This window comes from Leucoraja erinacea, chromosome 37, assembly GCF_028641065.1.
Source record: "Leucoraja erinacea ecotype New England chromosome 37, Leri_hhj_1, whole genome shotgun sequence".
NCBI classification, from domain to species: Eukaryota; Metazoa; Chordata; class Chondrichthyes; order Rajiformes; family Rajidae; genus Leucoraja; species Leucoraja erinaceus.
In genome coordinates, this window is record NC_073413.1 from 1,653,310 (window position 1) to 1,678,422 (window position 25,113).

Below are 25,113 nucleotides of genomic sequence, written 5' to 3' on the forward strand. Positions count from 1 at the left end.
TGTGGTCAGGATCGAACCCGGGTCTTTGACGCGGTGAGGCAGCAACTCTATCAGCTTTGCCACTGCTTACTAAAGAAAGTGGACATCTCCGCTGTCTTACAATGGAAAGTCTCATCTTGGGAGCAGATGCAGCGGAGATGGGGAAATTGAGAGTGGAGGACAGTCTTTACAAGTTTGGAAATCCATTCACAACCAGAGGCGTCTTTGGTTGCAACCGCAAAACTGTGTGAGGGAGTTGCCTTCCGCATGTTCCATAGATGCTGGCGCTGCACCCGCTGAGTTTCTGGCGCTGCTTTTCTGGGCGAACGCGAGGTTCGCTTCTACCGAGTGCATCTGCAGGGCGCTGGCGCTGCAGTAAACGAGTTGTGCCGGAGGGGCGCTGGTTGCAGTTCCGCGTGTTGCGCATGGAGGCGGGGCCACAAGGGGCGCTGGCGCTGCAGTACCGGGCGAGGCCGCGAGGCATGGCGCTGCAGTACCGAGTGGAGCCGCGAGGGGCGCTGGCGCTGCAGTACCGGGCGAGGCCGCGAGGGGCGCTGCAGTACCGAGTGGAGCCGCGAGGGGCGCTGGCGCTGCAGTACCGGGCGGGGCCGCGAGGGGCGCTGGCGGTGCAGTACCGGGCGGGGCCACAGGGGGAGGCGCTCTGGCGGAACGTCACGTGGTGCGGCGGGCACCGGAAGTGGGGTCGGGCGCCGCTGAGCGAGGCTCCGCAGCCGCTCCCATGGCGACCCGTGCGCTGCAGGAGTGGGCCCGGCGGCAGGCCGAAGGCTACCCCGGGGTGGAGGTGAAGAATATGAGCTCCAGCTTCAGGGACGGGCTCGCCTTCTGCGCCATCATACACCGCCACCGGCCTGACCTCATGTGAGTGTCCGGGGGGGAGATGGAGGACAGCGGCCGCTGTCCGGGTGGGGCGGCGGTGCTGGACAGGAGGGGACGGGAGTGAGTGAGGGGGATGGGGTGAGAGGAGGAAGTGAGTGAGGGGAGAGGGTGTGTGAGGGAGGGGGACATGAGGACAAGTTGAGGGGAATCAGGGAGTGAGTGAGTGAGGAGGGGAGGGGGAGGTGAGTGAGAGAGGGTGAGGGGGAGGTGAGGGGGAGGAGGTGGAGGGGGAGAGGGGAGGGGGGAGTGAGGAGGGAGAGGAGGAGGGAGTGAGGGGGAGTGAGGAGGGGGAGTGAGGGGGAGGGATGAGTGAGGGGGAGGGGGAGGAGTGAGGGGGAGGGGGAGGGTGAAGGAGGGGGAGGGGAGGGTTGGGGATTGAGAGGGGGAGGGGAGAGTGTGAGAGTGAGAGACGCAAGTGAGGGGCGGACGGGCTTGGGAGACTGGAGGGTGAATTGGGTGTGAGGGGGCTGGGGGTGAGTGACAGGCCAGGTGGGTCAGAGGGATGCAATGGCTGGGAAATGAGGTATGAGGACGAGGGAAGGGGGGGTGAGGTGAATGAGGGGAGGGTGTCTCTGCTGGTTAACAACAAAGGGACGTTGGTTATACCTGCTGGTTATGTTTGAGCAGAGGTGTAGCAGGTTATGGCAAATGAAGCAGTCATTCAGTATCAAGGAAACAAGTCATCACATTTTGGGTCATCTTGCGGAGAAAGTGGCCACGACTTTGGAGCCTGTCGTCAAGTGTCTGAGGATTGTCTGTCTTTTCCTTGTCAATTAAACCCTGGGCCATTTGCTCAGGTTAGACACAAAATGCTGGAGTAACTCAGCGGGTCAGGCAGCATCTCTGGATAGAAGGAGTGGGTGACGTTTCGGGTCGAGACCCTTCTTCAGACTGAGTGTCAGTGGAGAGGGAGACACAGATATGGAAGGGTACAGTGTGAAAACGAGACATCAAAGGGGACTAAGGTCAAGGAAGATGTAGAAGAGATCATTGTTAGCTAGGGGAAGGTGACAGCGAGGTATACAAAGATAACATTTAATCAGGAGGACAGTCAAACTAGTTGGAGGACAAGGATAGGGGTGGGATGAGAGAGAGGGAAAACAAGGGTTACGAGTTAGATAAGTCAATATTCATACCGCTGGGGTGTAAGATGTTCAAGCTAAATATGAGGTGTTGTTCCTCCAATCTGCATTGGGCCTCACTCTGACAGTGGAGGAGGCTCAGGACAGAAAGGTCAGTGTGGGAATAGGAAGGGGAGTTAAAGTGTTTAGTAACACCAGCACCTGCAGTTCCTCATTGCTCAGGGTGATTGGTGTGATCATTAGCGTGTGTTCTGGAAGAGGTGGGATTTTGGACAGATGCGTGGGTTTATAAGGCACTTTAACATCAGCTGGTGATTAGCTTTTCCTATGTTCTTATGATGTTCATTGTGGGCTAGCACATCTGTGTCAGAGCTTCAGTGCTGTCCAAATGTCCATTCTAAGCTAGCCCCATTTGCCTAGGCTAGACCCATATCCCTCTGAACATTTCTTTTAACATATCTTTCCAAATTTAAAAGCTGTTAAAGTATTTGTCTCAACTACCTCCTCTTTGCTTGTTCAGCAAACCCACCATCCTCTGAGTGACAAAGTTTAACTTGTGGGTTCCTGTAAAATCTTTCGCTTCTCACCTCAAAATTAAGCCCTCTTGTTTGTGATTACCTAAGGAAAAAATACTGCATTTACCCAGTCTATGTCTGACATGAATTTATACACCCCTCTGCTCATCAAAGAATGATTGCTGGCTTTACCTGGCACTAAACGTTATTCCCTGATCATGTATCTGTACGCTACAAATGACTCGATTGTAATCATGTCTCGTCTTGCTGCTGACGCAGCAAAAGCTGTTCACTGTACCTCGGTGCACGTAACAATAAACTAAACTGAATGAAGTCTGAGTCTGTCCAACCTCTCCCTAGAACTCTGGCCCTTTGATCAGACGTTGTGGGAGTGTTTGTCAGTGAGTCAGGGCACCGTGTTGCCATGGTATGTTTCATGAAGGAGCCTGTGTGAGTGTCCCACCACAAAACGTTTTGCATCCCATGCTTTCACATTATTCAGAATGAAGGCTGAAATAGTCAGCAAGAGAATAATTGTTGAAGCCTTTGTTTCACAAAATAAAACTTCCAAAGAATATGGCTTTTCTATCAGTGTTTTTCAATATTGGTCAAAAGAAACTGCAGACGCTGGCATTTACGGAAGATAGACAAAAGGATCAGCATCTTACAGTTTGTTCCCCTGGTCATCCGAGGTTGTCATTAGCAGATATTAGTGTACAGGAGAGAGTTCACTTGAGGAAGGCAGTTCCAGGACAGAACTCTGTGGGTGGTTGATGTGATCTCCAAGGTTCACAGGGAAGTGTCCTGTTGCTAGATTAATGAGCTGCCAGGTTTTCATGCAGGTTATGTTGGAGAGTGCCAGCACCCTGACTGTGCTCCACATGACCACACAGGCACGAGTGAGGTCAGTGCACGTTGCCTCTGCCTTCTGGTGCTCTGAGGAAATGGCTTCACTCCTGAGTGCTCTCTGAAAAGATGGTGAAGTCGCCCCTTCTGTGAAAACCTGCCTGTTGTGAGATTACAGACACAAAGTGCTGGAGTAAATCAGCGGGTCAGCTAGCACACTGAAGAAAAGGAATAGGTGAAGTTTCGGGTCTGAACCTTTCTTCAGACAGTGAGAGTTGTGAGAGTATAGCAGCTTTTGGGTTTGTTAGCAGGGTTGTCCCTCGAGCATCTGTGTTTGAGAGCACAGTGAAGGGATAGAGTTATACAGTACGGAATCAGCCCTTTCGGCCCAACTTGCCTATGCTGACTCGATGCCCCATCTACACTCATCACACCTGCTGCGTTTGCCTGATATCCCTCTAAGCCTTTCCTCTCCAAGTACCTGTCCAAATGTCTTTAAATGTTGTTATAGTACCTGCTTCGTCGTGTTGGTGCGATGTTTGAGTAACAGTTTTACTTGCCTCTTGCTTCCCTGTGGGTTGTTGTTCTTTAGCAATTCTGGGTTGATTCAATTGACTCCAGCTGCTTTCCCTCATTTGGTTGACTTCAAACAGCTAAACAGGGCGGCACGGTGAGGCAGCGGTAAAGTTGCTGCCTCACAGCGCCAAGGCACTGGGTTCGATCCTGACTACGGGGACTGTCTGTGTGGAGTTTGTACGTTCTCCCCTTGACCTGCCTGGTTGTTCTCCAGTTTCAGTGCTCCAATTTCCTCCCACACTCCAAAGACACACCGGTTTGTAGGTAAATTGGCTTGGTAAAATTGTAAATTGTTCCTAGTGTGTGTAGGATAGTGTTAGTGCGCGGGGATCATTGGACTCATTGGGCCAAAGATCCTGTTTCCGCGCTGTATCCCTATTCTAAACCAAGTCCTCTTGTGGCAGTTATGATAAGATACCTAGCCCCATTTGTCAATGTTCAAATGAAGAGTGCCCTTCATGAATCACTGCTCTTGGTCAATCTGTTGGGAAACTGCAAAAGTGAGTTAAAGAGGGAGAAAACCAATTAAAATAAACTTCTTGCGCCTCTCCACATTGCCACACCTGGAAAATGATCCTACATGTTGAGCGCTCTATGATGCATTAACACAGATGTGAGCAGAACGTGGTGCCGGGAATTGCTCTGGAGCAGGGAGGGGGTGTTTGCAAAAAGAGAGTCATTCAGTCTCTTGACATTGATGCAAATTAGTGTTGTTACATTGGCACACTGATCATGGCAATAAAATGCCCTCGTCTGCCAGAGTGTCTAGCTCCAGCCACTGAAAAGGGTGAATCGGGAATTCTGTCTGCCGTATAGACTGTATACAGATCCCTTTCTCCTTTCCACAACCATCACCCACTGCCTCTCTTTCCAAAGCTTCAGCACACGGTCTGTGGTGTTTCCTATCTTTTTGACTTTAGACTTCGGTGATACAGCGCGGAAACGGGCTTTACGTTGCACAGAGTCCTTGGCGAACAGCGATCACCCCGTACATTAGCACTATCCTACACGACAATTTTACCAAAGCCAATTATCCTACAAACCTGTACGTCTTTGGAGTGTTGGAGGAAACCGGAGCACCCGGAGAAAACCCACACAGTCACGGAGAATGTACAAACTCTGTACAGACAGCACCCGTTGTCAGGAACGAACTCGGGACTATGGCGCTGTGAAGCAGCAACTCTACCGCTGCGCCACTGCGTATGAAATGCTTTAACCTGTGTTTCAGAGCTGCAAGTAACCAGGTGATCTTTTTGGATAATGTGCATTATTCTGAGTTTGTTAAACACTGTAGCAGCCTGTGACAATTCATTGATCCATAACACCTTTGTCAGTTAATTTATAAACTTGAATAGCATTCAGCGAACATAAGTTGTGAATTGTCAGGGCTGATTTTGGGGCAGGCTCGAGGGGGAGTGGTGGACAACGACTGCCATTTTTCATACATTGATATGATCTTTGCTGGTGACGGATAGAGGGACTGGGTTTACTGGTTGGGGGAGAACAAGAAGTGTGGCAGAGAGGATAAATAAAAGATTTGATTTTTGTTTCGCAGTTTTGATTGAAAATCTGTTAATCAGTTAGAGTCAAATAGTTAATTTATATTTTCAAGAATTGGTTTGACACGTTGGGTCAATGCCAATCCGTGCTCTGTCGCCCACTCCTACAACTTTATTTCCCTTCTTTCACCAAACCTCTTGTGCAGTTACAGGTCATCACCTCAATTCTGCCTCACCCCTTCTATTTCTTGTGCCTAAGACACAGGTGGAAGCCAACCTTATCCCCATTACACAGCTACATCTCTTCACCAGATATAAGCTGTCCAGGGTCTGACCTCCCCAGAGGAGCATGGGTGAAGCTCAACAGACTTGGTACTGGAGTTGGGCCTTGGAGCTCAGGGCCTGGCAGATATTGGCGCAGAGACAACAACCTGGCTGCTCAACACCCGGCTTGAGATCTAACTATTCCTTTGGTTTATGTTTCATTCGCAAGAAGAAGACACAGTATATGTCTTCCCTGGTGTATCATCATCCAAAAGGAACATTTTTTTCTGTATCTGCCAGACATAATCCTGTCCAGCTCCCTAAAAAATCTCCCTTCAACTTCCATCATGCAAGTAAACTATCCTAGCCTCTCCAACCTTGCCTTGTAGCTAAAAGCCTTTATCACTGGAACCATTCTGTTAAGGATCCTCTATCATCCTTTCTAAAGCATGGCAGCCAATGATTCACTTGTTGTGATATTGGTGCTTTACAGAAGTTCAGTATAGTTTCAGGCACACAGTGCTGGAGTATCTTGGCATTTTGTGTCTTCATTTTTGTAAACCAGCATCTGTAGTTCCTTGTATCTCATCTTCAGCGTAATTATCCTGCCTTTGTATTTGTGATTTTTTCTTACAAAGTCCATAAACCTTTCTGGTTTGTGATTGCTGTCTGCACGTGTGCAGTTCTGGTCACCCCATTACAGGAAGAATGTGGAAACTTGTGCAGAAGAGGTTGACCAGAATGCTGCGTAGATTAGAGCGTGTAAGGAGAGATTGGACAGACTTGGATTTCTTTTTCGCAGGCTGATGGGAGACCTGATAGAAGTATTTAAAATTACCAGAAGCAAAGATAATCGGAACCTTTTTTCCTCAGGGTGGAAATGTCAAGGACTACAGTCATAGCTTTAATGTGAGTGGGGCAAAGTTTAAAGAAGATGTGTGGAGCTGGATTATTATACACAACGGTGGGTGCCTGGAACGAGCTCCCAGGGGTGGTGGTGGAGGCAAATATGATTGTGGCTTTTAAGAGACGTGCACATGAATACGTAGGAAAGGGAGGGTTATAAATCAATGTGTTCTGGCATCCTCACTGATCTGTGAACGTGCAGCCAGATCCGCCTGTTGCTGTCTATATTGTTTCATCTGTCTGTCAAAGTATGACGGGCTTATTTTGTGATAGGTGAGGCACCCACCATGCTGAGCGAAACGTTAAAAGTAGAATTGCTGAAAATATATCTGGAGGCCACGGTTTAACTCGATGACGTTTCATCAGAACTGGTGAACAGTTAAGGGCCAGTCTCACTTGGGCATCATTTACGCGACATCCTAAAAATTGGTTGTGCGTTGTGGCGTGTGGTTGCGTATGCAGTGACGCGCGGTGCCCCAGGATTTTGTAATGCCCAAAATCCACGCATGCCACCTGTGTGACGTATCCCTTGCGCACGCTGACGTACTGATGGCGTACGTGTAGCGCGTGGTGACGCATGGTTATGCACGGTGACGCACGAACATTGCCTGTGCTAGTTTATTATGTGTCACAGTGCATCAACGTCCGTAACCATGCGCCGCCCTACGCCGATGGCGCGGCATTCGCGCGTCATTTGAGCGCCGCACCACGTGACCACCCAGATGTAAAGCGCGCATAGTTTTGAAATTTTTTTCACTGGGAAAATCCTTGCCACGGAGATCAGACTAAGTACGAACAACATCACAAATGGCTCCCAAAAGAAGCAGGGCCCTCAAGAGCACTTGGCGCGCGACTGTCATACTGCTAGAAGATTTTCGCCGGACAGTCGTACGTCAGTCACTACCGGCCTGTGGCGTAAATGATGCCCAAGTCGGACAGGCCCTTTACTGACCTGAAACTCTTTCTTTCCACGAGGACTGGTCTACTTGTTTCCAGTGTTTTCTGCTTGAGTTTCAGATTTCTAGTGTCTGTGGTATTTGTGCAGTTGTGGGATCAGGTTAAGGAGGCAGCAATAAGCTGACGCCTAGTGCTTGTTTTAGAAGTTTGTAAATTGTAGCTAGAGGGAGGGGAGCGGTGCTTTAATGTGGACCAGGTTAGTCCAGATTCCAATGCACTGAGACTGGGAGACAAGGAATAACCTGCAGGAAACGATCATTACATCTTCAGAAGAATAAGAAAGTTGATTCAAAGACAACAGCAACGAGTCTCAAAATGCTGGAGTTAAGGGCGTGTCCCACTTGGGCGTCATTTGCGAGTAATTTATGCGTCACAACGCACACATCGTGATGCGCGCACGGTGCGTGGTGACGTAGGCAGTGACGCGCAGTCGCGCGCGGCGCCCCAGGATTTTGGGATGTACAGACGCGCAAATTTGCCCATCTGCGAGACGCGCAAATGACGCCCAAGTGGGACAGGCTCTTTACTCTGACTTTAACACAAATATAAAATCCAATCTTTTCATCTCTTTATTATTTTTTCCTCATCTTCTGTTCATTTTTAAAACTATCATTTCTCAGACCATACTCTGGCATCATTACATGCTTCATTTAGGCTTAGATAGACCCAAAAAGTTGGAGCATTGACCCAAAATCTCACCCATCCCTTCTCTCCAGAGATGCTGCCTGTCCCGCTGAGTTACTCCAGCATTTTGTGTCTTATCTTCAGTGTAAACCAGCATCTGCAGTTCCTTCCTACACATACTCAAGCAGTATAATTTATAAAGACAGTTTAGGTTTGACAAATAGAGTGGAAGGGGTGAGGAATGGAGGGGGTGGAGCAGTCAGAATGGTTGTACCTCGTGTGAAGGCCCAGGGAAGGAATCAGATTCAGATTCAGATTCAATTTTAATTGTCATTGTCAGTGTACAGTACAGAGACAACGAATGCTGTTGGGACAAGTTTACGGGACATAGTCTGACATTGTCTGCAGTTCTGAACAGCATCGACACGATGCACATTAATGGGGAAGCAGAGGGAACGTCTGGGGGTGATGCTAAAAAAAGATTAGATGCGAGCAGTGTTACAATAAGCTATTCCATCTTTTACATGATACATTTCTCCACTGAAATCCAAACCCATGCTTTTGTTAGCTTCAGGCTTGACCATTTCGATGTTTTCTTCATCAGCTTGTCATTTGGTGGAGATGGACTGGATTATCCCTGGTGTGGGTAAGGTAGATACAAAAAAGCTGCTCCTAATGGCTGATGGTGCAGGGAACCATGCGGAGTATACAATAAGGTCAGGCACAAAGTGCTGGAGTAACTCAGAGTAAATTGGTGACTTTTCGTGTCGGGACCTTTCTGAAGAAGAGACCTAGCCTAACCATGTTCTCTCGAGATGCTGCCTGACCAGCTGAGTTACTGCAGCATTTTGTGTCTTTCCATGGTAAACTAGCATCCGCAGTTCTTTGTTTCTTACAAAAAGGTCAGAGTTTGGACATGGAAAGGAAAGGTTCAAAGGGATATGGGCCAAATGCAGGCGTGGGACTTACATAGTTGGGCATATTGGTCGGCATTGGAAAGATGGGCCGAAGGACATGTTTCTGTGTTGTATAACTCTTAGTCTAAAGAATTCAGAGGATTGGAAGTCTTAAGATTATTACATGGAAAGGGACGAATAAGGACATGGAAAGATATCTTTATATAAGGATGTAAATTTTTTGTTTAATTTAGAGATACAGCGAGAAAGCAGGCCCTTCAGCCCACTGAGTCCGTGCTGACCTGTAATCCCCTTACACTAGCACAATCCTACACACAATAAATTTAACATTTATTTTTAACAAAGCGTACAAATTTGTACGTCTTTGGTGTATGGGAGGAAACTGGCGCATCCGGGGTAAACCAGTCACAGGGAGAACGTACAAACACGGCACAAACAGCTCCCTGAACTTGGGTCTCTGGAGCTGTAAGTTAATAAATGTTCATAAATGTTAAAAATTAATCTGATGTTGGATCAGAAGAGAATAGAAATGCAAGGCTTATGGATGGATAATAATAATAATAATGGTCCCTGGTAATTTGGTGTAGAAGCAGTGGGATTTAGGGTGAGCTGCATTTTTTGAGCAGAACAGGATAGTATTTGAAAGCCCATTTGACTCTTGAATGTAACATCCATAGATTGAAACGTACCTCCATTTCTTCTCCTTTTTCTAATTATCAAGTCTCTGCCCAGGTCAGACGACTGAAATGACACTCGGGTCATGATGTTTCAATTCATGTGACATTTTATTGGACTGGGTGGAAACCATTCCTTCATGAGCTGCCACCTGCCTCTGGCATGGTTAGCTAGATCACCTTCAGCCTCTCTTCACATTGGCTCAGTGTGGATATCTGTACCTACACAGTTCTATTATTAACTATCCATTTGCAGCCAGGAAATTGCATGCAGTTGATTTCCCTTCACATTCACATGGACTCGTTGCTGTTGTCTTTGAGTATTTTTAAAGCACAGATTGTCAGGTTCTTGATCAGTACGGGTGTCGAAGGTTACAGGGAGAAAGCACAAGAATGGGATTGAGCGTGAAAGATAGATCAGCCATGATTGAATGGCAAAGTAGAGTTGATGAGTCGAATGGCCTAATTCTGCTCTTGTGACGTGAACATGAATTTGGTATCTGGTTCTCTTCATTTTTGTTTATCATGACACTGCCCCTTAGGACTATCAATACCTTGACTTCCACATGGCCATCATCTCTCGTCTGTCGCTCAGTTCTGGATGCACATTGTCCTTCAACTAAATGTTGGGACGATCAAAGCTTAAGGGCTTTGCTTCCCGTCTTAAATTTGTGGGCGGCGCAGCAGTAGACTGCCTTACAGCGCTTTGCAGCGTCGACAAGCTGGGTTTGATCCCGACTATGGGTGCTGTCTGTACGGAGTTTGTACGTTCTCCCCTGACCTGTGTGGGTTTTCTCAGAGATCTTCGGCTTTCTCCCACATTCCAAAGACGTACAGGTTTGTTGGTTAATTGGCTTGGTAAATGTAAAAATTGGCCCTTGTGAGTGTAGGATAGTGTTAATGTGCAGGGATTGCTGGTCTGAGCGCACCCGGTGAGCTGAAGGGCCTGTTTACGCACTGTGCCTCTAAAAAAACAAAACAATTTCTATCCTCTCGCTAGCAGATTTCTGGAACTGAGCCAGACTGTTCACAATGCTGGTGTCATATTAATCACAAGACAAGCTTCTGGCCACAAACGCACATCAACATGCCAAATGCTGACTTCCACCTCTGTAATTTTGCATCATTCTTGTATCTACCGCAATCTGAGGAAAGGTCCTGACTCGAAACGTTGCCTCTCCATACTCTCCCCAAATACTGCCTGACCCACTGAGTTCCTCCAGCACTTTGTGTTTTGATCCAGGTCCCACCATCTGCAGTCTCTTGTGTCACTCCCCTCAGCTCACCTCTTACTGAAAACTTCTACCAATCGATTCCAAAGTACTTTTCACCAACATCCAATTTTTAATCAACCACAAAACAACATACACTCTGCTCCATGCCCTCATGCCATAAATACCATTCGCTCAATACACCCCTTGGTGCTTGGTGACCTGCTTGGGCTCCTGGCAAAGCAACAACTTTATTTTTAAATTCCTATCCATATTTTCTAACTTCTCTCCATGGCATCGCTCTCCCTCATGTCTGTGCTGCTCTTGATTGTGTTACGTTCGACTGCTATGTCTTCAGCTGCCGATGCCTGGAACTCTACTGTACCATCAGGCAAGAGATGTACAAGTGTGAAAACGCTCACCTCCAGATTCAGCACCAGTTTCTTCCCAGCTGTTATCAGGTAACTGAACCATCCTACCAACAACTAGAGAGCAGTCCTGAGCTACTATCTACCTCATTGGAGACCCTCTGACTATCTTTAATCAGACTTTACTGACTTTATCATGCACTAAATGCTATTCCCTTTGTCATGTATCTTACACTGTGAGTAGCTCAAGTGTAATCATGTATTATCTTTCTACTGACTGGTTAGCACACAACAAAAGATTTTCTCTGTACCTCGGTACACGTGACAATAAACTAAACTGAAAGCACTTCTTCCATCTTTGGAAAAACTTGATTAAGCTTAGGTTAATTCCTGGGGTGGCGGGACTGTCATATGCTGAGAGAATGGAGCGGCTGGGCTTGTATACTCTGGAGTTTAGAAGGATGAGAGGGAATCGCATTGAAACATATAAGATTGTTATGGTTTTGAACACGCTAGAGGCAGGAAACATGTTCCCGATGTTGGGGAAGTCCAGAATCAGGGGCCACAGTTTAAGAATAACGAGTAAGCCATTTCGAACGGAGACGAGGAAACACTTTTTCTCACAGAGAGTTGTGAGTCTGTGGAATTCTCTGCCTCAGAGAGCGGTGGAGGCAGGTTCTCTGGATGCTTTCAAGAGAGAGCTAGATAGGGCTCTTAGAGATAGCGTAGTCAGCGGATATGGGGAGAATGCAGGAACGGGTTACTGATTGGGGATGATCAGCCATGATCACATTGAATAGCGGTGCTGGCTCGAAGGGCCTACTCCTGCACCTATTGTCTATTGTCTTTGTCTTAGCAACACCCTTCTTATTTCCTCCCTCTGAACTGATTCCAGTTTTTACCCAATTACATCAGATCCCATAAAACACGTTGTTGTAAGGACCCTGTGATGTTTTCAAAGGATTGTTGAACCACAGTTGTCACACATTTACTGTTTGCAATAAATATATATAACTTTCTAGACTTGGATAGGAATGCAGGGAGCATGATTTGCAAGCCTTCGGATAACGCAATCATTGGTGGAGTTGTGGTGAGTGAATCAATCAATTAATCAATCAGTTTTATTCGTCACATTGCACATAAAGTGCAAGTGATATGAATTTGTCAGCAGCGGTACAATAATAAAGAACACACAACCACAATAAAAATTTTGCACAAACATCCACCACAGCATTCATCACTGTGGTGGAAGGCACAGAAATTGGCCAGTCCTCCTCCATTTTCCCCCGTGGTCGGGACCTCAACCTCTGCAGCCGTTGCTGCGGGCGTCCAGATGGTAAAGAACAAAGTAAAGTTGGCCGCGGGCCGGCCGATGGAGCTTCTTCTTCCCCCCGGGTCCCCCACATGAGATCCCGGGCTGTAGGTGCCGCGCCAGCTGGAGCTGTGCAGACCGCGGCTTCAGGCTGCCCCGGGCTAGCAAAGCGGAACGCTCCCCTCCGGCGAGCCCCAGAGAGGGCTCGCCCGCTCCACGGCGAGAGTCCACGCTGCGCCCGCCACTGAAGCCCCGGTCTCCGGGAAATGCCGCGCCGATCCTGATTGTTAGGCCACGGGGGAGGCGACCTGGAAAAAGTCGCCTCTCCATGGAGGAGCCGGCCAAAGCGGTTTCCCCCACACCCCCCCACACCACCCCCCACACAAAACACACAAAGAAACACTAAAAACATACTTTAAAACATACTAAAAAAATAAAAAAGGTTGAAAAAACTAACACGCTGCTGACAGGGCTGCTGCCAGTGCAGTGCCCCCACCGACACTGAAGGATGCAGTTTTCAAACAAGTGAGACATAGATGAATGGAGGGTTGGGTGACGTGGTGAGAGGAGCACATTTAACCCAGGCAGGTGTGAGTTAATGCATTTGGAGACGTTGAATTGGACATATACAGTAAATATACAGATGTACAGAGGGACCTTGGGAGGTTCATAGCTCCCTGAAAGTGGTGGCACAGGTGGCTTGGGTAGTGAAAAGAGCATTTGATATCTTGCCTTAATAGGCCAGTGTATTGTGTAAGAATGTGCAGTCTGAATCTTCAGTGCAATCTTAAGATGGGTCCTGACCCCGAAACATCACATGTCCATGTTCTCCAGAAATGCTTCCTGGCCTGCTGAGTTACTCCGGTACTTTGTATCTCTCATTGTGCATCGTGGTACATCGTGCTGCTTACCTACTTAGACTTGGTTCCTCCCACACTGCTGAGTGCATTGGGCAGCAAGCTTTCGCCATTCTGTTCGGTCGTATGCGACGTCCTCCACCCTCAATAGGGAGAGTGTCCCGGGCTTCCAAATCCTTCTGGAATGTTTGCCTCCACGTGAGTTTTAGTCGGCCTTTTCTTTTCCTTCTTCCGCCAGGTTGCCGTGTCTTTGCTATCTTAGGTGCACGTTCTGGTGACATTCTGAGTACATGTCCTGCAAATTTCATCCTGCGTGTCCTGACTGAGAGGCTTTGTTGCAGTTTCACGGTAGATCTCCTCGTTTGTGATGTGGTCTTCAGGATCTTCCTCAAGCAACGTTGTGGGGATGCATCCAATTTATTTTTCATCTTCACATTGATTTCAGAATCAGAATCACACTTTATTCGCCAAGTATGCTTTGCAACATATGAGGAATTTCATTGGCCAGCTAAGTCATACAATTAAAAGCAACAGATCACTCAAAAACACATTTTAACATAACGTGCCCTCCGCATCGAGGCGATCTGCTCCTGCATCGGGGGGATGTTAGCTCCCCCGCGCCCGGCGATCGAACCTCGCGTCGGGGCTGGTCAAGCCTTCCATGACGTTGGAGCTTCCCGACTCGGCCTCACCCGAGACTGCGAGCCCTTGATGTTGGTTCCGCGGTGGGAGCGATCCCAGGCAAGGGATCAGCTCCGATGGTAAGTCCACGCCCCGCGGTGGGGCTCACGACAGTCCGATGCGGCATCAAGCTCCATCGATGGTGGGCCACAGAGCCCAGAGAATGTGATCCGAAAATTGATCACATCCCCGGGAAGGTAGGAACCTGAAAAAAAGTTTTCTCCCGATCCCCTCCCCCCTCCCCCTACATAAAACGTACAGAAGAACGTTCAAACAAACTTTTAACGCACTAAAAAATAACAAAAAGAAAGAAAGCCATCTCCCCGGCGCCTTTGGTGGTCTACTGATTTTCCATGTCTTGAGGGCTGTAGGGTGGACCACAGACTGGAAGAGCTTGACTTTTAGCATCTTGGATATCACGCCACTGGAACATATTGGTTGCATTCGTGTGAAGACTGACTCCGCCTCTGCTTATGGACACCCCAAGCCCGGACAAAGGAGGAGGGTTGGGCGTAGGGCTAGCACCCCTACCCCGTAAAACCCTAACCCGCTACGGAAACAACAAGCATCGTGCTACAGCTGTAGAAAACATTGGTAGGATAGACACCAGCGGGACAGGCAGCATCTCTGGAGAGAAGGAACCTACGCTGCACTCCCTCAATAGCAAGAATGTCCTTCCTCAAATTTGGAGACCAAAACTGCACACAATACTCCAGGTGTGGTCTCACTAAGGCTCCGTACAACTGCAGAAGGACCTCTTTGCTGCTATACTCAACTCCTCTTGTTATAAAGGCCAACATGCCATTAGTGGTATCCCCAATGAGGAAGACAAGCAGTGAATTTACGGCTCAGCATTCTGCTGTGACTTAAAGACGTTTGGACAATCAAACCAGCATGAATCCCTTACAGTTTGCCATCTGACCAATTTTCAACCTGATTTTTAAAGGCTTGTGACCAGAGGAGAGTCCAGCAGCTGTAGCAGAACAGAGCTGTGATTCTATTGAGGAGAGTGAGGGATATTTAAGGCGTGGGATTATGAATCATGAGAGAGGTTATATTCACAAACTAAACCTATGGGGCTTAAGGAGAGAACCGAGGATTCGGTGACTGTGGAGACCCACTGAATAGCTGCCTTTGAAACTAAGAAAAAACATAAATAGTTGGTCTGCATACCACGTCACATTTGGAGAGAGAGAGAGCTCATTGATGATCTTTCACCACGAGTCAGAGTGGACTCAGTGGGTCGAAGGGCTTGGTTCTGCGCTGCATCTCTAAACTAAATTGTTGGATGCGAAGGTGGTGGGTCGAGAGGGCAAAAGTGTGGGAAATGGAGCAGAGGTAATTGAGCAGCCCTGAAAGGTGCTCCATGGCTGACGAAAATGATAGCCAATGGTAAAAGTACAGTCCACACAAGTGTGAGGGGAGTGGAGAAACAGGGGAGAATGGAACGGTCCCTGCGGGAAGCAGAGTGGGAGGAAGCAGCTACAAGAAGAGTCGGAGATGCGGCTCTGCCCTTTCCCCCACCCCCTCAACCCTCTGTCTGTCAGCCTCCACCTTCCAAACTTCCAGCTTGTTAGCCCCACCCTGTGCACCATTCTGGCTCTGTGCCCCATGCCCACCCCACCCTGTGGCTCCTGCCCCTGTTCCATACAGCTGTCTGTACCTGGTCTCTCCTAACACTCCTCCTCCCAGACTGTGCCACCTGTAAACTGACTGTGGCTGCTACACTGGCCGGGATCCTGACTGTGACCCACAGATTACTCTGCCCTCTACCTTCAGACTTTGGAAACTTTAGAGATACAACATGGTAGGCGGCCGTTCCGCTCACCGAGTCTGTGCCAACCAGTGTTCACCTCGTACACTAACACCATCCCACAGTTAGTAGGATACTACATCCTACACTAGGGATAATTTGCAATTTTACCAAGCCAATTAGCCTACAAACCTGTACGTCTTTGGAGTGTGGGAGGAAACCAGAGCACCAGAGAAAACCCACATAGCCACGGAGGACATACAAACTCCGTACAGACAGCACCTGTAGTCAGGATCGAACCCGGGTCTCTGGCGCTGTGAGGCAGCAACACTCCCGCTGCGCCACTGACCTTACTTACCTCTCCTCTGCTACCATTCCCTCTTTTTCTGGAACCTCCGTGGCCAAGAAGGGAAGAGTTCACATCTTGGCATTTGCTGCCGTGAGCGACGGTTGCCAGAAGGGCTGTGACCTTGAGCTATTGCACCGCAGGGCTAGTGTTGCTGCAGGGCCCAGCGTCCAGTCACTGGGCTGTTGCAAGGCAAGGTGTTGCATTTCTTGGTACAATAAGCATAGATCGACATTCCTGATTATATTTACTGTAAATATTATGAATAAAGTATATTTTTGAGATTTAAAAAAAAACATCTGAGTTGCCAAATGTTGGTGTGCGTTTGAAATGGTCAGATGTAATTGGCTTTCTTGTGTTCGTGCTCATGGTATTTATAGAAATACCATGCTTATTGCAGCACATTTCCTTTGCACCATTCCAAATTGTTAATGTTTAAATCTAGTTGCAATGCAGTGTCCCATCAAGCACAGCACAGCACACAGCCGGAGTTTCCATTCTCCAATCCAGACCAGCAGCAACTGACTGGGACTTCTCTCCGCTATAACTCTAACCCCCTCTCTCGTGTCATTGGTGCCATTTTTCTTAATTCCCACCCCTTTCTCTCCCTCATTTTGCTGCTGCTAACTATCTCACACATGTTCCTCACATACCCAACTGTTGCCAGGCATATCTGAGCAAAGACAGGTCGGGCAGCATCTCTGAAGAACATGGGTGACGTTTTGGATCTGGACCCAGTTCTGAAGGGTCCTGAACTGAAACGTGACCTATCCATGTTCCCCAGGGATTCTACCTGTCCCGCTGAGTTACTATCTAAATGGCGCAAATTGGGAAAAGGGGAAGTACAACGGGATCTGGGGGTCCTTGTTTATCAGTCTATGAAAGTAAGCATGCAGGTACAGCAGGCAGTGAAGAAAGTGAATGTTGGCCTTTATAACAAGAGGAATCGAATATAGGAGCAAAGAGGTCCTTCTGCAGTTGTACAGGGCCCTAGTGAGACCACACCTGGAGTATTGTGTGCAGTTTTGGTCCCCTAATTTGAGGAAGGACATTCTTGCTATTGAGGGAGTGAAGCGTAAATTTACAAGGTTAATTCCCGGAATGGCGGGACTGTCATATGCTGAGAGAATGGAGCAGCTGTGCTTGTACACTCTGGAGTTTAGAAGGATGATAGGAGATCTCATTGAAACATATAAGATTGTTAAGGGTTTGGACAAGCTAGAGGCAGCAAACATGTTCCCGATGTTGGGGGAGTCCAGAACCAGGGGCCACAGTTTAAGAATAAGGAGTAAGCCATTTAGAACGTAGACGAGGAAACACTTTTTTCTCACAGAGAGTGGTAAGTCTGTGGAATTCTCTGCCTCAGAGGGTGGTGGAGGCAGGTTCTCTGGATGCTTTCAAGAGAGAGCTAGATAGGGCTCTTAAAAATAGCGGAGTCAGGGGATATGGGGAGAAGGCAGGAACGGGGTACTGATTGGGGATGATCAGCCATGATCACATTAAATGGCGGTGCTGGCTCGAAGGGCCGAATGGCCTACTCCTGCACTTATTGTCTATTGTCTATTGAGTTACTCCAGTATTTTGTATCTTTCTTTGGTAAACCAGCATCTACTATTCTACTGTTGATTCTACTATATTGTATTTGATATTTTTGTTTCTTTTGCAGAGAATTTGACTCGCTCTGTAAAGAAAATGTCTATGAGAATAATCGCTTGGTAAGTGTTACATTATCAATAACTCAAGTTTCATGTTATCTAACCATTTCCTGAATTGCTTTGGGTTTGCATTGCAGTCTAAATATATTACCATTACTTCCTCCCCCAGCAAAAAGGTGAAATTGTGACCCTTTGTGCTATGAGTCAGTGCAAAATACACAATGGGTGCTCTGAGCCTGTTACACTTAGTAACACATTTCTCAACTTTCTGATCATTTAATCTATATTGGTTTTGGTTAAGTCCAACTTCACACTTAGTCCATAAAGACATCATTCTCTATGATCATAGAAGTGTACAGTAGATCCCATCATTAGTCCCTGGTGATAATTCCTTGTTAGACCAAATTAGTGAGGATAAGAGGACAACTCTGTTTTTCCTGTCAGTAACTGACGGAGACATTTTTGGCCCTGGTTTTGAGGAACGACACGGGTCACCTGTCGGTGAGAGAATACTTGGGGAGCAGTGATCATCAGAGCATAAGGTGTCTGCAGGAGTTTTGAAGTGCCAAGAGAGCTTTAGGTAATGGTTAGTCAACTGTTACAAGGTTAATTCCCGGGATGGCGGGACTGTCATATGCTGAGAGAATGGAGCGGCTGGGATTGTACACTCTGGAGTTTAGAAGGATGAGAGGGGATCTTATTGAAACATATGATTATTAAGGGTTTGGACACGCTAGAGGCAGGAAACATGTTCCCGATGTTGGGGGACTCCAGAACCAGAGGCCACATTTTAAGAATAAGTGGTAAGCCATTTAGAACGGAGACGAGCAAACACTTTTTCTCACAGAGAGTTGGAAGTCTATGGAATTCTCTGCCTCAGAGGGCGGTGGAGGCCGATTCTCTGGATACTTTCAAGAGAGAGCTAGATAGAGCTCTTAAAGATAGCGGAGTCGGGTGATATGGGGAGAAGGCAGGAACGGGGTACTGATTGGGGATGATCAGCCATGATCACGTTGAATGGCGGTGCTGGCTCGAAGGGCCGAATGGCCCATTCCTGCACCTATTGTCTATTGTATGGGATTCAGGAATAGACAATATAAGGATGAGGGAAGACCTCATTGAAACTTACCGAATAGTGAAAGGCATGTATAGAGTGGATATGGAGAGGATGTTTCAGGCCACAGCCTCGGAATAAAAGGACATATCTTTAGAAAGGAGATGAGGAGGAATTTCTTTGGAACCTGTGGAATTCAGTGCCACAGACGACTGTGGAGGCCGTCAATAGATTCATGGGTAAGGCAGAGATTAACAGATTTTTGATTAGTAAGCGTTAAGGGGAGAAGGCAGGAAAATGGGGTTGAGAGGGAAAGATAGATCAGTCATGATCGATTGGTGTAGTAGCTTGATGGGCCGAATGGCCTTATTCTGCTACGAAAACCTATGAACACCAAGTACTGAGGCAGAGATTACAAGACGGCCACTGCTCGCAGTGGGTCCATGTCTAGTGGTCACGAGTTTAGAAAAGAAGTGATGGTTCTTCGGAACTATCTGTTTGTGGGGGTGAGCCGTGACATGTGGCGGGACCATAGAAGCCGCGTTGATCTTTTTGGAACAGAAAACCTGCAGGAAGATTTGATAGAGGTACACGATATTACTGGTTCAAAAACATGGTAGAAAGAAGGAAACCTCACCATTCAAGGAACAAGGGGCAAGATTTCAACATTTTGGGCAAAACATATGAGGAATCGCAGCAAATTCTATTTTTTATTGCAGAGTAGATATGATCTTGAAAGATGTTGATCAGAGAGAATGGGACCTGCACTGTATACAGGAGAATGAATGAACGAATGAATGATGTTACAGTTCTCTGTATGTTCATTCTATGGAACGAGTAGCAGTGCTAGCTGCAAGTGTAAGTGTGTCCACGCGTGTAACCCAATTAGAGCACTCCGCCCATGTTAACCTTGTCCAACAGTTAAGCTTTAAAGCCGCAAGTTAATTCAGAGGTCCATTGTCATTGAGCAGTAAGTAAAGCTTTAAGAGGCCATTCGGCTAAAAGGGATTTGTGCACGTTTTGATCAGAGTTACAGCCGGCGCGTGCAGACCAGGTCCAGTGAGCACGATGACAGGTGGCACAACACAGCTCTCACCTCTCTGATAATGGAGCCCACACGGGTCCACCTGTATGGTGTGGTCACGGGACAAGGTCCGTGTGGTCGTGGGGGATATGTGTACACTGGGTGCCTGTCAGTGTGGCAATGAGTCACAGAGACCCGGGCTCCTGTTGAAAGTGTGATGGGGCATTCCTACACAGGGCACATCGCGGTCAGCATTGCTCTCCCAGTTGACAAGAAACACATTGAGATTGACCTCCAAACACAGTTTACTGCAATTATCATCCTGGCCCCTACCCCCCGCTCTCATCTTCCCCCGTCTGCGACCATTCTCCTTCATCTTTATGAAATTTGGTCTGCGGTTGCTTTTGCTGTTCTGAGCGCAGCGGTATATCGGATTCATCAGCACAAAAGTTGTGGTTTGGAGCTTAATTGTGACCATATGGATTTTGCCTTTTTTGAATCGTATGTGGAGTTTGAATTATTCATTTCGTTTTGGTTCATTTTGGGGGAGGAGGGGGGAGGGGGAAGGGCGTTTGGTAGTGTGTGCCAAAATTGGATGCTTATTATTTAATGAACAGTGAAGAAATGCAGAATTTGTTCTCTGTAAATCAGTATTAAATTGAGCTTGATAACGCTTACATGTTCTTAGTCATTACTGATGAATTTGTTTTTTTACCTATCGTATATTCAAATTCTGTGAAAAAAGATAGATTAGTGGGCGTTGGAGTGAGCATGATTCTCTCCAGCATTTCCTGTTCACTCTCCTGTATTTAATCATTAAAAATTAAACTGCAGTCATCAAGAGAATTGGGATCATTGCTTCAAAGAGGATATGTGCTTATCCAATACAAGGTTTGGTCTGAGAAATTGCAGCGTCTAGGCTCAATGTTTTGTTTTGCCTGCGTTTAGTGAACATGTACGTAGAGATACAGCATGGAAACAGGCCCTTCTACCTACCAAGTCCACATCGATCACCCATTCACACTAGTTCTATGAAACCCACGCTGCCGCAGGGAGAACATGCAAACTCCACACAGACAGCACTCGAGGTCAGGATTGCACCTTGGGCAATGGCGCTGTGAGGCAGTGGATCTACCAGCTGTGCCGCAGTTAAATTCAACTACAGTCATCAAATGGAATGTAAAGAAGACTGGAAGGACACTGGCGTTGATTTGGTGGCCATTTAACACAGCTCAAGATTTATTTTCACCTTCAAAATTTAAATTCTAATTTGAAGGATGTAACAAAATTGATACCTTCCTTTATTACTTATTCACAAGTAGGGCGGCATGGTGGCTGAGCGGTAGAGTTGCTGCCTTACAGCGCCATAAACCCGGGTTCAATCCTGACTATGGATGCTTGTCTGTATGGAGTTGTACATAGAAACATAGAAATTAGGTGCAGGAGTAGGCCATTCGGCCCTTCGAGCCTGCACCGCCATTCAATATGATCATGGCTGATCATCCAACTCAGTATCCCGTACCTGCCTTCTCTCCATACCCCCTGATCCCCTTAGCCAGAAGGGCCACATCTAACTCCCTCTTAAATATAGCCAATGAACTGGCCTCAACTACCCTCTGTGGCAGAGAGTTCATTCTCCATGTGAACTGCGTGGGCTTTTTCCTGGATCTTGGGTTATCTCCCCACACTCACAGGTTTGAAGGTTAATTGGCTTGGTATCATTTTAAATTGTCCCCAGTGTGTGTAGGATAGTGTTATTGTGCGGGGATCGCTGGTGTGCACCAACTTGGTGGACCGAAGGGCCTGTTTCTGTGTTGTATTGCTAAACTAAACTAAGTAGCAAGTGTAACTCTGTATATAGATCTCAGCTCTCATGGCAGTTTTCCCAGCTAGTTTGCAGTATCAGCTCGTAGACAATTCACGTTAGTCCCTGGCGATTTGTCTGGTCCCTCGACTGGACAAGCTAGATGCAGGAAAACTTTTCCCAATGTTGGGCGAGTCCAGAACCAGGGGCCACAGTCTTAGAATAAAGGGGAAGCCATTTAAGACTGAGGTGAGAAAAAACATTTTCACCCAGAGTGTTGTGAATTTGTGGAATCCCCTGCCACAGAGGGCAGTGGAGGCCAAGTCACTGGATGGATTTAAGAGAGAGTTAGATAGAGCTCTAGGGGCTAATGGAATCAAGGGATATGGGGAGAAGGCAAGCACGGGTTATTGATTGGGGATGATCAGCCATGATCACAATGAATGGTGGTGTTGGCTCGAAGGGCCAAATGGCCTCCTTCTGCACCTATTTTCTATATTCCTATGATTAGAATACATTCAGATCTTTTCCATGCAGTGTTGCTAATGAATGGGAATTCCTGCAAATGGGGCAGTTATAGTTGGATCTTTTATAGAGGAAGATGACTGAACTTTATTGCCCTCCCTCACAATGGGAAACGTTGATTCCGCTGTGTGGGAATGTTCATGTTAAATTCTATCGTGTGTTGTGCTCTCTTTATTCGTATGGCTGTATGGTAACTCAAATCTCACTGTACCAATTGGTGCATGTGACAATAAATATGAACTTGAACTTGATCACCATGTATTTCAGGGTCTTCAAAGGTAGTGAATATCTTTATTTGCCCTCCGCAATGTCAGTGTTTAAATAATGGTCAAAAACCTCTGGCCTGCTGTGAAGCTGGCATGCGTGTGGCTGTTTTCAGCATGGCTTCTCTTCAGCAACAGGATCACTGGGAGAATCACCCATGGCTCAATGTGGTCCAGCCTAATTAAACTAATCCCTTCTGCCTGCATGTGCTCCATGTCTGACCATTCCACCTATCCATCTAATAGTCTCTTAAACACACTTAGCGTATCGGCTTCCACCACCACCCACGGCAGTGCATACCACGCATCTACTGTGGTTGTGATTAAAGAAAAAACCTTTTCCAACACATCTACTCTAAACTGCCTTCTTCATCTTCAATCTATGCCCTCCAGTATTTAAAATTGGAGGAAAAAAGATCTGTCTACCATATCGATGTCTCTCATAATTTTTATAAACTACTGATGGGTCTCTCTCAACCTCTGGTGTACCAATGGAAACAATCCAAATATATCCAGCCTCTTTGTAGAGCAGTGGTTCCCAACGTGGGGCGTACGCCCCACAGGGGGGCAATTTGATTTTTTGTGAGGAGGTCTGGGTCCAAATTTTCCATTTTTATTTTTTTGGATTTTCCATCAGTTAAACATATGTAGTTTATGTTTCAGATGTTATTTTGAGTAAATAATTGTTTTTGGGTATAAAAGGTCTTTATTGTGTAGTTATTACATAATCACCACAATGTTCTTTTGAAGCTTGTTTAAACCAAGGTATTGGCGTTTTCAGATTCAGGTTCAGATTCAATTTTAATTGAAGAAAACGGTTTTAAGCTTCTTCAGCTGAAACGGAGTTCACTTTTTAAATGATAAGAATTATATATCACCACATGTGGGGGGGAGGGGGCATCAGGATTTTAGAGGTGATTAGGTGGGGCATGGCCAAAAAAAGGTTGGGAACCACTGTTGTAGAGCAATACCCTCTAATCCAGGCAGTGTACTGGTAACCTTCTTCTGCCCCTTCTCCAAAGCCTCCATGTTCTTCCTGTAATGGTGTGAGCAGAACCGCTCGCAATACTCCAAATGCAGTCAAACCAAAGTTTTGTGAAGCTGTGATGTGGCTTTCTGACTCTTAAACACAATAGCCTGTGATGAAGGCAAGCATACCACACTTCTTTATTCTATCTACTTATGTTGTGACCATGGATCGGACCCAACAAATACGAGTGGATTTTCACTGAGCTGTCACACATCCACACTAAAACATGACGGGTGGGTTTTTGAAAACCATGGAATTAACCACTGTGAACTATGTACAGTTTGGGTATTTCCTGAATCACATCTGCAGTAAAGTCTTTGCTGTCTTTCATGTAATTATGCACCTTTAATTTTCATTCCAAATTCACCCACAAATATCCATTTATTTTTCACCATCAACTTGCCACCGTTAAGACATTCCACATACTGTTGCGTCATTGGGTGCATTTTGGAAACTGCTATCCTCAAATTGAAAGGAATAAAAATGTAAATATCGTGTAGGTGGCATTCTGGCCTGCGGACTTAATTGGAGATTTTAAAAGATTTCCCAAATAGGTCCTTGGGAGTATTTATTTAAGTTTTACAAATTAAAAGTGAATAAGTTCAAGCTCAAATCATAGTATTTTCTTTCAGGGATATTGCAGTACAGGTACTCCCCGATTTACGATGCTTCGACTTGCGATATTTCGACTTTACGCTCGGCAGCGGCAGCGAGCCGCATGTCACTTCCCGTCTCGTGATCGCAATGCGTTTTCGACTTGCGATATTTTTGGTTTACGTTGGGTTTATCGAAACGTAACCCCATCGTAGGTCGAGCTGTATCTTTAATCAATACCGCTAGCATTTTTATTTCCCCTTCTCTCTTCCTTCTATGCGTTGTGGCCAGGAATATCAATTTTCCATTCCTGTTCCGTGTTTGAGCCAGAACTCTGTTACTGCCACCACAGTACAATCCCACATGGCAGTCATGGTCTGTAGCCTGCCAACCTTATTTGTCATAGTGTATTTAAGCACAGCATTCATTGCCAACCCTTTGCTTGGCATTCCGCCCTTGCTCGATCATTCCTCAATTTTTTATTTCACCATTCCTCTGTTAAAAGCTAACTTCAGTGATACAGCGTGGAAACGGGTCACACCGTGCCCACGCCAACCAGCAATCACCCGTACACTAGTTATATCCTACACACTACGGACAATTAACCTACAAACTTGCACATCTTCAGTACGTGGGAGGAAACCAGCGCACCCGAAGAAAACTCACAGGGAGAACGCGCAAACTCTGTACAGACAGCACCCGTAGTCAGAATTGAACCCGGGTCTCTGGTGCTGTTAGGCAGCAACTCTACCTCTGTGCCACCCTAAGTGCAAACGTTGAAGAATTGCTGAAGTCTGAAGAAGGGTTTCGGCCCGAAACGTTACCTATTTCCTTCGCTCCATAGATGCTGCTGCACCCGCTGAGTTTCTCCAGCATTTTTGTCTACATTTGATGAATTGC

The 25,113-nt window shown here is 46.8% G+C and overlaps 1 protein-coding gene across 2 annotated transcripts in view; it reads left to right on the forward strand.

The window, feature by feature from the left end:
- The first annotated feature begins 658 nt into the window (after nucleotides 1-658).
- micall1a (MICAL-like 1a) overlaps nucleotides 659-25,113 on the forward strand; it is an 89,535-nt gene continuing 65,080 nt past the window's right edge. For both annotated transcript variants that reach the window (XM_055663011.1, XM_055663012.1), the window contains exons 1-2: nucleotides 659-858; nucleotides 17,931-17,979. In XM_055663011.1, coding sequence (XP_055518986.1) covers nucleotides 719-858; nucleotides 17,931-17,979 — 189 coding nt within the window. In that variant the 5' untranslated portion in view covers nucleotides 659-718. The remainder of the gene's footprint in view (nucleotides 859-17,930; nucleotides 17,980-25,113) is intronic.